The sequence below is a fragment of the Nothobranchius furzeri genome, chromosome 2, assembly GCF_043380555.1.
Source record: "Nothobranchius furzeri strain GRZ-AD chromosome 2, NfurGRZ-RIMD1, whole genome shotgun sequence".
Lineage (NCBI taxonomy): Eukaryota > Metazoa > Chordata > Actinopteri > Cyprinodontiformes > Nothobranchiidae > Nothobranchius > Nothobranchius furzeri.
In genome coordinates, this window is record NC_091742.1 from 96,680,160 (window position 1) to 96,697,836 (window position 17,677).

Genomic DNA, 17,677 nt, shown 5'->3' on the forward strand with positions numbered 1-17,677 from the left:
GGTCCTAAAGAGTTAGTTCAATGTTCATGAAGGAGGGGGAGGGGGGGGGGATTGTGAAGGATGTGATCAGGGTAATCGCGGCTCGCTGTTTAATGAAGTTGCTGAGGAACAGAGACTTAAAGGTGGCTACAGGAGCCTCCTACCAGCCCAACAGTGGTGGAGTGAGTCTGATTCAATCTGCCTGATTTGGTTCAGGAACTCAGGAGTTCTGGGCTTCCAGCCTAGGTTCTAGTGGGTAGCTCGCCATCCATGAAGAAAACCTGGCCTGAAAGAACAGGGCCAGGTGGTAAAAGTGTTGTATAATACATTCATCCACCAACTGACAATAATGTTCACTGGATATATTTATATATCCCAATAAGTCACTCATATAACATTAATCATTCAGTCATTCAGATAACACTAATCATTCAGACATTCAGATGACATTAATCATTTAGTCATTCAGATACCATTAATCATTGACAACCAAAACACAAGAGCATTTAAAGTGCACTAACATTTCCAAATAGCCCCATACACAATAACTCACTATAGAATAACTCCTCAGGCAATTAACCAAGTGGTGCCTTTACTTACAGAAATCACACACAGTAGCCCAGACTAATCAGCCAACCTCATCTGCACTGAAAAGCTAAGCTAATCGGCCCATGGAAATAATAGGGGACACTAACGCTAATGACAACAACTCACCTTTTCCGTCAATTTAAAGATAACTCCGCGCTCTTTCCTATACGTCCGACAACCGGTAGTTGGCTCCTGAAACGGACAGTCAACGCTCTTACTTTCACTACTCGGGACGGCGTGAAAACAGAAAGTTTAACTTTATACCGACCTGCAGCAACTCTTCCCTGCGTCTCCTTGCGCTTACCGATAACGTCTGGCTGTGAGCTATTTAACTTCCTGATTTACCTAGATTTGGCCACGTGACCGGCAACGTCGAAGACATTCCGGCCACTTTATTAGAGACAGACGGAAAAGACAGAAAAACCCCGGACCCATCACCTGGCAACTGGGTTACACCCTCCCCCCTTAAGACCATGCACCTCTGGAGCATGCTACACAACCATAACAGGAGAGTTAAAACCATTAGTTGCTGCAGTTGAATCAAAAACGGTGCCATACGCATCAACCAAACCATGATACAAAATTTGCACCGCCGAAAGAAGAGGATTACCCTTAACGGAATACTGAAGACGGTCAGGTGGTTGCCTGTTCCTGGTAGAGTGATGAATGGGAGGGTCACTAAGCTCAGCAGCGTCAGGGGACGAAACCAAATCTGGGGTTTTCTCTGCCCGACCACGGGGCCCTGAGTCAACGTCCTGAACGGGCACCCCCAGGAATTCTTCAGTAGATCCACCCTCGATATGCATCAGGGTATCAGGAGTCTATAAAGCGTCAGATATCACTGAAGGCTTCCCCGGATCAGGTAAGCAGTCATTTGCTCGTAAAGACAGAACCGGATGGTCAGAACCAAGAGCCGGAAGTACATGTGCAGACCCAGCTTGAGTAAGAGAGAAGTCAGCATCTCGGCTGGAGAGTTCATGGGGTGAGAGAAAACCCTCTGACTTGAACGTAACAGAAGGGGGGGACGGAACACAACACAGATCCTGCTCAACGCCATTGTCACATCCGTCACCACCTAGCTCTGCATCCATGGAGGATGGACCAAGTGTTGTTGGCCGAGACACTGGCATACCCTTGGGAGCTTCAGAGACAACCTCAACTGGGAGAAACCCACAAGGCAGAGATCACGATGTAGTGTCCCAGTCGGACCATCAACATCCTTCTCTGGTCTGACAGTGTAAACCGGAAGGTCACCTGCACGCTTGAGAACCTTGTTACAATATGTCATGCTCCCATTTATCCTCAAGTTTATGTTTTCCACGCAACCTCACGTTGCGGACCAGAACCCTGTCTCCAACTTCCAGGCAGGAGGGTTTCACACGCTGATTGAAGCGGGTTCTATTTTGTTCTGCCAGCTTCACTGAATTTTAGAAGCCAGTTGATAACTCTCTTGTAATCTTGCCCGCAGATCCTGTACATACCGCAAATGCGACTTGGCTTGGCCTTCTCGCAGCGGTAGCCCAAAAGCTATATCCACGGGAAGACGAGGGGAACGTCCAAACAGAAGATCATAGGGAGAGTAACCTGTGACCTCGTTCCGAGTACAGTTACACGCCAGAACAAGGGGTCTTATGTACTCTTTCCATTTCTTCTTCTGCCTTGGTTCCAAAGTGCCCAACATACCAAGTAACGTTCTTTTGAAACGCTCGACAGGGTTTCCTCGTGGGTGGTACGGAGTGGTACAGGTTTTTTCTATGCCCGTCAGGTCACAAAGTTCTTTTATGAGCTTTGATTCAAAATCGGGCCCTTGATCTGTATGGAGACGTTCAGGGATCCCGTAATGAATGATGAAATGTTCCCATAAGCATCTCGCCACAGTCTTCGCTTTATGATTGGCAGTTGGGAGTGCCACTGCATATTTTGTGAAATGGTCTGTGAGGACAAGTACGTTTTTTGGTGTTACTTTGATCAGGTTCCAATGAGAGATAGTCCAGACGAGCTCCAGTGGCCGAAAAGTAACAATGCTAACAAATGGCGCAGCTCGCTTAGGCAAAGCTTTCCTCTTTACACATCGCTCACAGGTCCGGACTTTATTGTCCACATCCACTGCCATTCTGGGCCAAAAAAATCTTGTGCGAACGAGATCAAGAGTTCTTTCCACACCCATATGGCCCATGTCTGTGTGAAGACTGGTTAAAACCATGGATCTCAGTTCTTCAGGTAGAACCAGCTGGAACAACCCCTTCCCTCCCTCCCATCTCTTCCTGTACAAGATGCCATCCTGCAGCTCAAAGCGGCTCAGCTCCCTGAGCATAAGAGCTTAATTCTGAAACTCGCCTTGCTGTAGAGGGAACTTGCTCTCCAGTCTCTAGCTGGTGAATGACTTCTCTGATGCAGGGATCAGCTCTCTGCTTTCCGGCTCGGTACTGGAGCTTAAATGTATAAATGGAGAGAGCAGCGAGCCATCGGTGACTGGCAGCATCCAGTTTCGCTGAGGTGAGGATGTACGTGAGGGAATTGTTGTCTGTAACCACTGTGAAATTGGCCCCATACAAATAGTCGTGAAATTTTTCCGTGACACTCCACTTTAACGCAAGAAACTCAAATCTGTGTGCTGGGTACCTTGATTCACTTGATGATAATCCACGGCTAGCATACGCTATTACCCGAGGTTGTCCCTCCTGTTCCTGGTATAAAGCTGCCCCGGGTCCAGTGACACTAGCATCAGTATGAAAGATGTATGGCTGCTTCGGGTCAGCAAATCCCAGAACTGGTGCAGTTTTCAGTTTATCGATCAAATTCTCAAAGGCTTGCTGACATATAGCAGTCCGGCGCTCTCCAAAAGGCTTCTTTGCATCTTGGGACTTTGCCGTGGTACTGGACTTTTTGGATGCAGACTTGCGAGTTGATATAAAGCCTCGAGTCAGCTCGTTTAGTGGTCTCGCTATAGTAGCATAACCTTTAATAAACCGCCGGTAGTAGCCTGCAAATCCTAAAAATGATCTCAGTTCCTTCAGGGTTTTGGGAGTTGGCCAGGATTTGAGGGCACTTATTTTCTCAGGGTCAGTTTCCACTCCTTGCTCAGATACTATGTGTCCCAAATATCTCACTGATGTCTGGAAAAATTTGCATTTTTCTGGTGACAATTTAAGACCATATTCCTTCAATCGCTTGAGCACACTTAGCAACCGATGTTCATGTTCCTCCAACGTCCGGGAAAAGACGATCAAATCATCGAGGAACACAAGAAACTCTTTCAAGTGCAGATCTCCCATACACTTTTCCATAAGTCGCTGAAATGTACTCGGTGCATTCGTAACACCTTGTGGCATACGATTGAACTCCCAGAATCCGAGAGCAGTAACAAAAGCAGTCTTGGGTTTATCAGCTTCGCTCACCTCAATTTGATAGTATCCACTTTTGAGATCCAGCACGCTGAACCATCTTGAACCAGTCAATGCAGAGAACGACTCTTCCAGGTTGGGTAGGGCATATGCATCTTTTACGGTTTGCAGGTTCAGCTTCCGATAATCCACACATAAACGGACATCACCGTTCTTTTTCCGAACAACAACAATAGGTGAAGCATACGGAGACTCCGACTCTCTGATTACTCCAGACTCCAGTAGGTCCTGCAAATGTTTGTGGACATCCTCAATATCTTGGGGGTGGATAGGTCTGGGTCGGTGTTTAAAAGGAGTTTCCTCATGTAGTTTGATGTTATGCTTCATTTTGCTGGTTCGTCCAAAATCCAAGTCATGCTGAGAAAAGACTTCAGGTATCTCATTCAGCTTCTGGGGGATGTGTTCTTTCCATTCTGCAGAGAGAGGGGAATCTCCAAAATCATATTGTAGAGTGCTGGGGGAAGTTTCAAGTAGAACAGAAAGAGCATGTGATAGGACTTAGTTAGATACCGCCAGTGAAGCGATAATACTTAAAGGTGGGATCAATACCTCTTGGTGTGACTCATTTTTAAGGATCACTGGAACAGTATGAGGCGCGTGACTAGGGAACGTAACTAGACAACTTTCAACACATAGCGCACCGGGCAATGGTGTGGTAGGATGTTCAACAAGAACACACTGGCCTTTAGGGGGGATGATGCCATGGACAGACCCCTCTACCACAACAGTGCAGCCAGCAGGAATTTGAAATGGACCTTTGCTCCACAGTCTTACCACTCCTTCGCTGTCTGCCTTAGTCTGTTGGTGTTGTAACTGCAACAGGTTCAAGACAGCTCGATAGGCCTGAGCAATAGGCTGGGACCCAGCCAGGTCACTTTGCAGATACAGATTGTATAAGGGTTCCAAAGTGTTCATTCCGATCAGCAGCTGTGACTGGTGCCCTGGGCTTCCTTCTGGGACAACAAGGGCAAGAGTTGACATGTCAATCTCTGCTCCAAATAATTCTTTGGGAAAAGTCACCTCCATTTCCATTTCAATACTGCTCAGCTGATGATCACGAGGTTATGGTACCACAGTATGTTCCAACACTGCTTTTATGCAGACAGAGGGGGTTGTAAGTAATCCAGAAAAGTTGGAACACCTGTGGGATTTAGTAGCACCAGCTTTCAAGGCCTGATCAACCTCTATTGCTGCAGAACAGCTGTGTTCCCTGAAAAAGGCCTTTTTGTATAATTCAGAAATGTACATTATTTTTCAGTTTTGAGTAACCTTACCTTTTTTTTTCAACCTCTGGCAGTTCACCACTTAACTTTGTACCATTTCAAGCTATTTATTGGACTCAAATTACTTAAACTGCAATAAATAACTGGACAAAATGGGGCGTTGTAAAACTTTTGACCGGTAGTGTATATTAAATTATCAATAAGATGTGATATTCCATATAAATATGAAATGTCAAACTGATTGGTCTTTGAATGTTTAATCAGAAGACTTTAGTTTATTTGACTTATTCATGGAACACACACTCCACATTAATTCAGACAGAGTCAGGATTATACTTATAAAAATGACTCTAATTCTATGTTCCTAAACTAAATGATTTTACATAACAGATAATGAATGAAATGATGGAAGGGAAGCTAGATGTTTTAGCAAAACCTTTCTTAAGTATCTGAGACAGATTGTGGAATCTGGGTGGTAAAATCTGTTTGGCTGTAATGTTTGATGAGGTAGAAATTATTATTAAAAACCATCTGAAGCCATTTGTGTCGAGTCTATGCACACTTGTGTTGAGGTTCCAGCGATCTACTGGGTGAAGAGGTCGGAATGGACACAGCCGGTATAGTGGACCTCTGGCAATGGAACTCGTAAATTACCTCTGATACAACTCATCTAGCCTGAGATACCTCCATGTGACTATAACTAGAATCGTGCAGTACGTACACGAATCGTACAAGTGCAGTACATGCAGTACGTGGCTAAAGGCGCGCAGGTTCACGCACGCGAAACGAAAACGGCGGCTTCCTACAGGGCGCGGCCATGATGTAGGTGAAAACGGTGTGTAAATGACAAACAAGGCTTGGGCGCCACCCGGGCGGTAAGTTGTCAAGTATTTACCGCCCGACGACAAAATTTAGCGTCACTGGTGCTCGGGCGCTTTAAAGGTCCACCCCTGTTTACCAAGTAGTGTTTCTCTGGTTACATTGTGATTTCTTAGTAAATATTCTATTCGGTGAGAGATAAACTTTATTTTATTTATCCTAGTGAATCTATAATTAAACGGGTAAACTACTAGTAGCACATTCAATGTCATGAGAGTAAAATGTTATTATCAGGAGACGGAGAGTGTTTAAATGATTAGCAGCAGTGTTTAAGCCGATGGCCCCCTCCATGAGGCCTCCACAGCTCAGCAGAACATCATTGTAGCTTCTTCTGGGGAGAAAAACACTTAGAGAAAATAATAAAGTTAACAGCTGAAATAGCAGGAAATAATGCATTTAAAGAGCAGATTGTAGAAGAAAGTAGTCGAGTGTGGAAAGTGTTCAGTATGTCCTCCAGCAGTCTAAGCCTATAGCAGCATAACTACAGAAATAACTCTGGATAACTTAGCCTTTTAGATGGAGGCATGTTGGAGGCAGGGCAAGGGAGAGCCACCTTTACCGACTGTACACTAATATCCCTCTACTCTCCCACTTGTCCAGATCTAGGCTAACATCATATTTTAACCATAGGCCCTATCAAATAAAAATGTTTTAAGCCTAGTCTTAAAAGTAGATAAGGTGTCTGCCTCATGGACTAAAGCTGGGAGCTGGTTCCACAAGAGAGGAGCCTGATAGCTAAAAGATCTGCCTCCCATCCTAATTTTATATATTTTGGGAACCACCAGTAAACCTGCAGTCTGAGAGCAAAGTGCTCGGTTAGAAACGGATAGAACAGTCAGATCACTGATGTATGATGGAGCTTGAATATTAGCAGGTTTATATGTGAGAAGGAGGATTTTAAAATCTATTCTGAATTTAACAGGCAGCCTATGTAGGGAAGCTAAGACAGGAGAGATATGATCTCTCATTTGAATTCTCATCAGAACTCTAGCTGCAGCATTTTGGACAAGCTGAAGACTCTTAACTACATTCTGTGGACTTCCTGATAGTAATGAATTACAGTAATCCAGTCTTGATGTAATAAATGCATGAACTAGTTTTTCAGTATCACTCTTGGAAAGGAAGAAGAAGAAGAAGAAGAAGAAGAAAATATCATTTCTATAGCGCCTCTCAAGATAAAAATCACGAGGCACTTCACCAAAACAAAAAATGTAAAAATATAAAAAAAGCATTTAGAAAATGTTTAAAAATATATTTAAAATGAGCAAAAAGAGACAATTATGATTAAAAAAATGTTAAGACAGAGAGAGAGTGAATAGGAAAGAGGGAAATGAGTGGATCCTGAGGAAGGTGGAATAGGTGGGGAGAGCAGAATAAAGAGAGAGTGGTGAAGAAGGTCATACAAAAGCCAGCTTGAACAAGTGAGTCTTCAGCTGCTTTTTAAATGAGACCACTGAGTCCACTGATCTCAGGCTCAGGGGGAGAGAGTCCAGAGTCTGGGGGCCACAGCAGCAAATGATCTGTCACCTTTGGTCTTTAGCCTGGTGCGCTGCACAACCAGTAGGCTTTGATCACTGGACCTCAGGGACCTGCTGGGGGTGTAGGGACTAAGAAGATCACCAATGTAAGATGGTGCTTGTCCATGTAAGGCCCTATAGACCAGAAGCAGGATCTTGAAATGAACCCTGAAGTTGACTGGCAGCCAGTGAAGCTGGAGGAGAAGCGGGGTGATGGCCCCCTCCATGGAAAGATGCTTCTAATCTTAGCAATATTCCGAAGGTGGAAAAAGAAAATCCTACAAACCTGTTTAACGGGATTTGAAAGACATATCCTGGTCAAAGATAACACCAAGGTTCCTTACTTTATTCTCAGAGATTAATTTAATGCTGTTTAGGTCAGGTGATTGACTAAGCCATTTCCTTTTCTGAATTTCAGGTCCAAAGATGAAAACTTCAGTCTTGTCTTGATTTAATAGCAGAAAGTTTTGAGTCATCCAATTTTTTATGTCTTCAAGACAAACCTGTAATCTAACTAACCAATTAGGTTAATCAGGAAAATATAACTGAGTATCGTCAGCATAACAGTGGAATTTTATCACATGCTGTCTAATGATTTTACCAATTGGAAGCATATATACAGTAAAAAAGAATTTGTCCAAGCATTCAACCCTGTGGTACTCCACAAGTACCCCTGTAGTATGAAGAAGATTTGTCATGTACATTAACAAAATGAAATCTGTCAGACAGGTAGGATTTAAACCAGCCTGGCGCTGTTCCTTTGATCCCTACAACATGTTCAAGCCTTTCTAAAAGAACATTGTGATCAACTGTGTCAAAGGCAGCACTGAGATCTAACAAGACTGGAACAGACACAAGATTCTTATATGAGGCCATGAGAATATCATTTGTAACTTTCACTAATGTAGTTTCAGTGCTGTGATACTCTCTAAAACCAGACTGAAATTCCTCAAACAGATCATTAGTGTTTAACTGCTCACATACTTGGATGGCCACTATTTTCTCAAGGACTTTGGATAGAAATGGAAGGTTAGATATTGTTCTATAATTCATTGGGTCATGTGGATCCAGAGAAGGCTTCTTAAGTAAAGGTTTGATTACAGCAACCTTAAAATCCTGTGGTACATATTCATTCACTAAGGATAGCCTGATTATTTCTCACCTGCTGGTTGAATTCAGGTGTGTTGAAGGGTTAAAACTAAAACCTGCTGGATATTGCCCCTCCAAGACCAGGATTGGGCACCCCTGAACTAAAGCATAAATTTGTGAAGGGCTAGAAATGAAAATATTGCCCTCTTCTACATTCCTCTGAGATGCTGAGGACAGTAAAGATGGAACAGCTGATTTAAAAGATGCAACAGCGTTGTCAAATAGAGACAGACTAGTGAAATTTACTATCATGTCTCAAAAACTCAGTTATATAAAACTTAAAGGTTATCAAAATGTGGTCCAAGAGGACTGGATTATGTGGAAATATCGTTATTTCCTCATAATCTATGTCATAAGTCAGCACAAGGTCTAATGTATGATGTCAGGAGTGGGTGGAGCTATGTTTTCTTTGGGTAAATAATTGTAAACAATTGAGTCTAAGATATTACTAAAGGCTACATTGAGGCTATCATTTTCAATGTCCACATGAATATTAAAGTCCCCCACTACAATGACCTTATCAGTATTTAGCACCAAATCAGATAACAAATCAGAGATCTGATCCAAAAACTCAAGAGTATGGACCTTGTGGACGATACAAAACTACAAATAAATATCAGACCAGACAACTTTTTTCCAGTCTTCAACTGTCCAGTTTTGGTGAGCTGGTGCAAATTGTAGCCTCTTTTTCCTGTTTGTAGTGGAGATGAGTGGTACCCGGTGGGGTCTTCTGCTGTTGTAGCCCATCCGCCTCAAGGTTGTGCGTGTTGTGGCTTCACAAATGCTTTGCTGCATTCCTCGGTTGTAAGGAGTGGTTATTTCAGTCAAAGTTGCTCTTCTATCTGCTTGAATCAGTCGGCCCATTCTCCTCTGACCTCTAGCATCAACAAGGCATTTGGCCCACAGGACTGCCGCATACTGGATGTTTTTCCCTTTTCACATCATTCTTTGTAAACCCTAGAAATGGTTGTGGGTGAAAATCCCAGTAACTGAGCAGATTGTGAAATACTCAGACTGGCCCAACAACCATGCCACGCCCAAAATAGCTTAAATCACCTTTCTTTCCCATTCTGACCTTCAGTCTGTAGTTCAGGAGATGGTCTTGACCAGGACCACACCCCTAAATGCATTGATGCAACTGCCATGTGATTGGTTGATTAGATATTTGCATTAAGGAGAAGTTGAACAGGTGTTCTTAGTAATCCTTTAGGTGAGAGTAAGGCCTAGTCAGCACGTAGCCGGTAAAAAAAAAAAAAACGAATATCCGCCCCTCCAAATACTTGTATCCACACCACCTCGTTTAAAAAAAACTGTCCCAGGGTGTCCGCGGGGTTTTAAAAAGTATTAAAAAGTGATAAATAAAAATAGTCAAATTTAAGGCCATTAAAAGTGTTAAATTTGGTCTCAGAGGTATTATTTTTTCCAAATTAGGTATTATTTTTTTCAGACTATCAGATGTCGTATTCTGAACATCGACATAGAAATATATTCCGAATGAAATGTTTTGAACGATTATAAAAACAAAACAAGCCGATTATTTGCTCCTCCCACTTGCGCTGCCTTGAGTTGCAAATGAAGCGCTCCTCCCAGTGTTGCCAAGTTAACTTAGCGACTTTGACGCTATTTCTAACAGCTTCTCAGACCCCCTTCTTGACTTTTTAAATCTTAAAAGTACCTAGCGAACACCTCAGAAACATCTCTGGTAACCCTTAGCTACTTTCTGGATAACTGTCATCGACATTTCCTGCAGGTTAGCTAAACACTCCGCCTGCACTCCGGACCGTTCTTCAGGACATTAGGAAAGGGAACGATGTAGTGATGTGTCAGTCGCTAAAGACAGCTCTCGGAGCCGGCTCCCTGTTGGATTAACCAGAGTGAGTGACACACACACCGCACCTGCGGACTCCTGAGCCGATGAAAAAGGCTAAATGTGCGCGTGCGGCGCGCTAAACACATGTGCAGCTTGCCCCTGATTGCTGTGAGACCGGGTTGGGGGTGGGGGTGCAGCTGTGGTTGGGACAATTATTACATTAACTGATGGACTTGAAAATAAATAGTTTATAAATAAGGTAGAAATAAGTTCCTCATGCTGATAAATAATAACTAATCTCTCTGAGGACATGGTGCTAGTGCACTCTCCTACAGCACCTTGACATGACTCAATAAATGCTATGCAACATTTAGTGAACAGCAATTTGCATGTATTTGTTATAAATGCCACTGTATATTTCTTGCTGTCAGTATTAGCAAGATATTGGTATTTGGGTCTGCACTGGTTAGACTTAAATGAGTTAAACCAAGGTCTATAGCCCTTGGGTCATAAACTATGAGCTATAAGTATATTGGTCTTTTTATACTGGGAATCAGGAGTTATTTTAGTGATCATCTTGTTTCTTATTTTTGTCCTGATTGTGCCCTGAGCAGTTATATGACTGAATAAAAATAAAAAAATAAAAATCTACATAAATTGAAAAATCGTCTTAAATAATCAAGATCTCAACTTCAGTCACAATAATCGTGATTATTATTTTTGCCATAATCGAGCAGCCCTACTTTAGCATATCCGGTCACATAATGATGACATCATATTCAGTGGTCGTTGTGCATCATTTCAGGCCTCGTGGTCAACTGTCTGAACCGCTGAACAGAAGTGCCTGGCTTATTTTCTAAGTAAAATAAATATGTGCAATACGTTGTCAACATCAGTGAGTCTCTAAGTCTATTCTTTTTGTATGTTATATATGTTAAAATATGTGTAAATAGGTCGCTGTTTAACACTTGCAATTTAGTGTTGTGATGGTTTTTAAAAAAATTCTGAAGGTAGTAAAAAAAGTATTAAAAAGTAGTAAATTTTACTTAAGGATTGCTGTATATACCCTGTGTCCACAAGTACCCGGATAAATACGTTGTTAAGGACATGCCGGACCTGTAGGCGGCAGTACTTGCCCCGTTCTTAACCTCGTCCTTCGTCTGTGGTCTTCCGCAAGGAGCAGAAATTCCGCTTGCAAAAACAAACAAGCAAAAAGCGCTTGGACAACTGATAAAGCGAGTGCAGCTCTGAGGGCATCCATGCTGTCGGCTAGTGTAAACACAGGTCGCACACGTGATGCCAGTATTTTTTTTGTTGCGGAAAGTGACGTTGTGGACCTTAAAACTCCGGTTTTGTCTGTCCACACGCAGACATCCAAAACGGAGAAAACGCAGATCTTCACATTGGCCGGAGATTTTAAAAAGATCCGTTTTCGTGTGAAAAACCTCCGTTTTCGTGTGGATGACAGGCCAAAACGTAGAAAATATCTACGTTTTGGCAGATCCCCGGCTACGTGTGGACAGGGCCTAAGTGTGAATGTGAAGTTCCATCGATCTGTAATTAACATCATGTTACTGTGTTTCCTACAGATTTTCAACAGCTGGTGCTGGTTAAAGAAGAAGCTCCTGAGGAACAGAGTGCAGGTGTGGACCAGAAAGACCCAGAACACCTCCACATGAAGGAGGAACAAGAAGAAAAGTGGACCAGCCTGGAGGGAGAGCAGCTCCATTTGGAGGAGAAAACTGATGCTGCCAGGTTTCCATTCACATTGGCTTCTATAAAGAGTGAGGATGATGAAGAGAAACCTCTGTTCTCACAGCTTCATCAGCAGCAAGTAGAAGTCAAAGAAGTTCCAACCAGCAGCTCAGCTCACCAGATGACAGGAGAAACTGGTGGAAGAGCAGAAACTAGCAGGAACCAAGATCTGAACCCCCATGAACAGACATCTGATTCTTCAGAAACTGAAATGAGTGGAGATGATGAAGAGGGTGATGATGTGAATCTAGACTCTGAGCTTTCAGACTCTGGGTCTGAAACTGGAGAAGAAGACAGTGACTGGAATGAAAGCAAGTCTTCTGATTCACATGTTAGGACTGTCAACAAGTCCTTTAGCTGCCCTGAGTGTGGTAAACAATTTGTCCACAAGAGTTCTCTCCAGAAACATGTCAGAGTGTCAGGTCATTCAGCAATAAGGTCTTCAAGCTGTTTGGTCAAAAAGAAATGTGTTGGAGTGAAGCAACATGTAGACTCATGCAAGAGAGTCCAGAAAGAACTAAAATCAATTAGTTGTGATGACTGTGGAGAAAGATTTAGTGCAATGTGTGATTTAAACGTTCACATGAGAGTCCACACAGGAGAAAAATCTTTTGCCTGCGAGACCTGTGGTCGAAGATTTAGTCGAAAGCGAAATTTAAACAGTCACGTAAGAGTCCACACAGGAGAACAACCTTTTGCCTGTAAGCTCTGTGATAAAAGATTTGGCTATAAGACAGCTTTAAACAGGCACATGAGGGTCCACACAGGAGAAAAACCTTTCGCCTGTGAGACCTGTGGTAAAAGATTTCGTGAAAAGGCAACTTTAAACTATCACGTGAGAGTCCACACAGGAGAAAAACCTTTTGCCTGTGAGCTCTGTGATCAAAGATTTGGTCACCAAAAAAGTTTAAACAAGCACATGAGAGTCCACACAGGAGAAAAACCTTTTGCGTGTGAGCTCTGTGGTCGAAGATTTAGCCAAAAGGGAAATTTAAACATTCACACGAGAGTCCACACAGGAGAAAAACCTTTTGCCTGTGAGACCTGTGGTCAAAGATTTCGCGAAAAGGCAACTTTAAACAAGCACATGAGAGTTCACACAGGAGATAAACCTTTTGCCTGTGAGCTCTGTGAAAAAAGATTTAGCAGTAAGACACATTTAAACAGTCATATGAGAGTCCACACAGGAGAAAAACCTTTTGCCTGTGAGCTCTGTGGTAAAAAATTTGCCCACAAGTTAAGTTTAAACAGTCACATAAGAGTGCATACAGGACAGAAGCCTTTTGCTTGTGAGCTCTGTGGTCGAAGTTTTAGCCAAAAGGGAGCTTTAAACAGTCACATGAGAGTCCACACAGGAGAAAAACCTTTTGCCTGTGATCACTGTGATCAAAAATTTGGTCACCAAAAAAGTTTAAACAATCACATGAGAGTCCACACAGGAGAAAAACCTTTTGCCTGTGAGCTCTGTGGTCGAATATTTAGCGAGAAATATAGTTTAAACAGGCACATGAGATTCCACAGAGGAGATAAACCTTTTGCCTGTGAGCTCTGTGGTCGAAGATTTTGCGAGAAAAAAAAATTAGGCATTCACATGAGAGTCCACACAGGAGAAAAACCTTTTGCCTGTGAGATCTGTGGTCGAAGATTTGCCTATAAACAAGCCTTAGATGGTCACATGAAAGTCCACACAGGAGAAAAACCTTTTTCCTGTGAGCTCTGTGGTCAAACATTTAAACATAAGGCAACTTTAAACTATCACGTGAGAGCCCACACAGGAGAAAAACCTTTTGCCTGTGGGCTCTGTGGTCAAAGATTTGGCTATAAGACAACTTTAAACTATCACATGAGAGACCACACAGGAGAAAAACCTTTTGCCTGTGGGCTCTGTGGTCAAAGATTTGGCTATAAGACAGCTTTAAACTATCACATGAGAGTCCACACAAGAGGAAAAACCTTTTTGCCTGTGAGACCTGTGGTCAAAGATTGAAGCCTGGTTTATGCTTCTCCGTCAGCTCCGCAAGGGACAGACATGCACGGATTGACGGAAGCGTTTTGCTCTCATAATTCTCCGTCTCCTGGAGAGTGTTGCAAAGCAACTGCCCGGCAGGACAACAGGGGGCGTATCGCTGTTCTCTGGTATCCTGTCATGTATCGGTCCAAGATAGAGTGTTTATATTGTGTTTTTTGTGTATATAAGAGACTTTTAACACGGACATATTTGTCTCTCATTCTCCCACCGCTTCATGCGCTCCCCACCTCTAAACCCACATTTCCTGTCATTTCCGTCCACAAATAAAACGCTTGCTGCGCATCTTTTCACTCCTCCAGTCATGGGAGGATGAAACGTTCATATTTTTAGAGTTTTTTCGCGAGGTATTCAAGTTTCTCCGTGTCTGCCGCTAGTTAAACTCTGCTCTCTTTGCAATGGCGGTGCTTTAAACAACAGCGGCGTCCTGACCAATCACAAGCTTGCGTAATCCGTCTCGTTCGACGGATGTTTAAAAAAGTGGGCTCGACTCCGTACATACTTGCGTGCCTGCCTGAGCCCTACGCAAGGACAGATAATGGCGTTGCGTGTCTCCGCACTGACGCAGACGGAGAAGCATAAATCAGGCTGTAGGGGCAAGACAGAATTAAACTGTCACATTAGAGTTCACACACGACATAATGAATTCTTTTGAAAGTGTGATTGACGGAAAAACATCCGATCTGTGAGAGCAGGGGAGTGGAAGATATAATATATATATATGTATATATATATATATATATATATATATATATATATATATATATATATATATATATATATATATATATATATACACACACACACAGATATATATCTGTGTGTGTGTACACATGTATATACATATATATATATGTGTTTGTGTATGTGTATATATACACAAACACACACACACACACATAGTAGAAAAGAAAAGATATACCAATAAAAAAGAAGTCTTTGTCCAAAGGGAGTAAGAAGAAGCAAGTGCTTATTCAATCCTACCTCCTTGTCTCACATTACTAATTTACTTTATTACCATCTATACATGCATACATACATACATATATACATACACACACACATACATACATACATACATACACACATTCCTCCCCTAGGCGTTTTAAAATTTTTAGTCCTTCGTAAATGATATCCCTCATCACTCTGGTTGAAGAGCTTTTGAATATTAGGTGGCAATAAGTGCTTACTAGCTTTAAACATGATTTGAGCTTTTTGATAATGAACCAGGTCTTGAAGTTAAAAGTATTTTGACTGTAAAAACAAAGAATTTGTATGATCCAGATACCCAACTTTATGAATGACACATATTACCCTCTTTTGCAATACTGATAGTGGGTGTAGTGCATTTTTATAGTTGTTTCCCCAAAGCTCTATACAGTAAGTGAAATATGGCAGAGCTAATGAACAATACAGAATATGGAGTGAATTACAGTCCAATTTATAATTGCAATGCTTTTTGCTGCTTTGATTTATATGTGTCTAATGTAGGGCTTCCAACTGAGTTTGTTATCCGGTATCCCACCCAAAAATTTGATTTCATTAACATTCTCATTTTTTCCATCATCAATCTTTATACATGCTTCTGTTTTGTTTTTACAATTGCCAAATGTCATTACCTTAGTTTTTTCTATATTCAATGATAATTAATTATTATTCATCCATTTTTTTAGTTTACCTACTTCTTTTTTAGTCATATTAATTATTTCATTGAGATCATTTCCAGCGTAGAACAAATTTGTATCATCAGCAATTAAGATCATCTTCAGAGTTTTGCAGACTTGAAAAATGTCATTTATATATATATATATATATATATATATATATATATATATATATATATATATATATATATATATATATATATATATATATATATATATATATTAAATAGAGCAGGTCCTAATACTGACCCCTGGGGGACACCACAGGCAATCCCCATACTTTCAGAAGTGACAGCATCCATTTTCACAAATTGTTGTCTCTTAGATAAATAATTGGTGATCCAGTCCAGTTCCATTCCCCTAATGCCATACTGTTGAAGCTTGTTTATGAGAACTGAGTGATTTATTGTATCAAAAGCTTTCCTAAAATCTATAAATACTCCAATAGCATATTTACCTTTATCTAATGTATTAATTATTTCATCGGTTGCTTCCATTATTGAAAAAGCTGTTGTCCTCTTTTCTCGGAATCGTACTGACTATGGTTTAGTATTTTGTGTTTATTTAAAAAGTTTTCTAGTCTGCTATTGAATAGTTTTTCCAGGATTTTTGAAAATTGAGAAGAAGTGATACTGGCCTGTAGTTGTTAAATAGATGTTTATTCCCTTGCTTAAAAATTGGTATTTAGCTATTTTCATTTTCTGAGGAAATAAACCAGTTTGGAAGGATAGGTTAAATAGATAAGTTGATGGTTTTAGAATACCATCAATAACTCTTTTGACCAACACCATATCAATACCGTCACAATCAGTGGAGACTTTGTGGTTACATTTATCAACAACTGATTTAACTTCCAACTCATCCACTGCTGAGAGGAAGCTTGAGTCGGAGTAGTTTGTTTTTATCAATGGTTCACTTATTGTCTGTGTTTTTTGGCTTGGTATATTTGCTGCTAGCTCTGGGCCTACATTCACAAAGTATTCATTCATTCTATTATCTACTTTTACTTCATCATAAATATCACATTGATTATCAGTAAAGTATTCAGGGTATATTATTTTCTTTGTCCCACCATTCTTTAATTTGTGAAGTATATCCCAGACACCTTTTAAGTTATTCTTATTTTCATTAAGGATTTTTCTGTAATATGTCTTTTTACTAGTTCTTATTATTTCAGTGAATTTATTTTTGTAAACTTTAGCTGGTTTCAGCTTCCTTAGTTCGTAGTTTAATAAAATTCATATAAAGACTATTTTTCTTTTTACAAGCAGTTTGTAATCCTTTAGTTAGCCATGGGAGAATTTTATACTTATGACTTCTATTAATGACGTTGACTGGACAATTCTTATTGTAAAGTGTCTTAAATATGTCAATAAATTTACTATATGCCATGTCAACATCATCTTCCCTATAGACTTCATCCCAGTCTTGTGACATCAGTTCCTCTTTGAATGCAGCAATTAAATCGTCTGTTCGTAATCTCTTATAGGTCTCTTTCCCTGATTTCCTTTGACACCTACTTTCTTTAATTCCATTGCTGATGTCAAAGTATAAAAATATAGGTAAGTGGTCACTAATATCATTTAAACTAAATCATATCTATCTAATCTATATCTCATTTAAACTAAATCATATCTATCTAATCGCACTCAATTTGTCCAACTGTGCACCTTCCGCTCTAAC

At 41.1% G+C, this 17,677-nt stretch overlaps 1 protein-coding gene across 4 annotated transcripts in view; it reads left to right on the plus strand.

Annotated features, from left to right (window-relative positions):
• Positions 1–17,677, plus strand: part of LOC107373102 (zinc finger protein 665) — a 199,017-nt gene that overhangs the window by 16,657 nt on the left and 164,683 nt on the right. For 2 of the 4 annotated variants that reach the window (XM_070548445.1, XM_070548446.1), the window contains one exon: positions 12,139–15,048. The exons of the other annotated variants lie outside the window; for them this stretch is intronic. In XM_070548445.1, coding sequence (XP_070404546.1) covers positions 12,139–14,291 — 2,153 coding nt within the window. In that variant the 3' untranslated portion in view covers positions 14,292–15,048. Of the gene's footprint in view, positions 1–12,138; positions 15,049–17,677 lie in introns of those variants that run through there. 4 annotated transcript variants of the gene reach the window in all.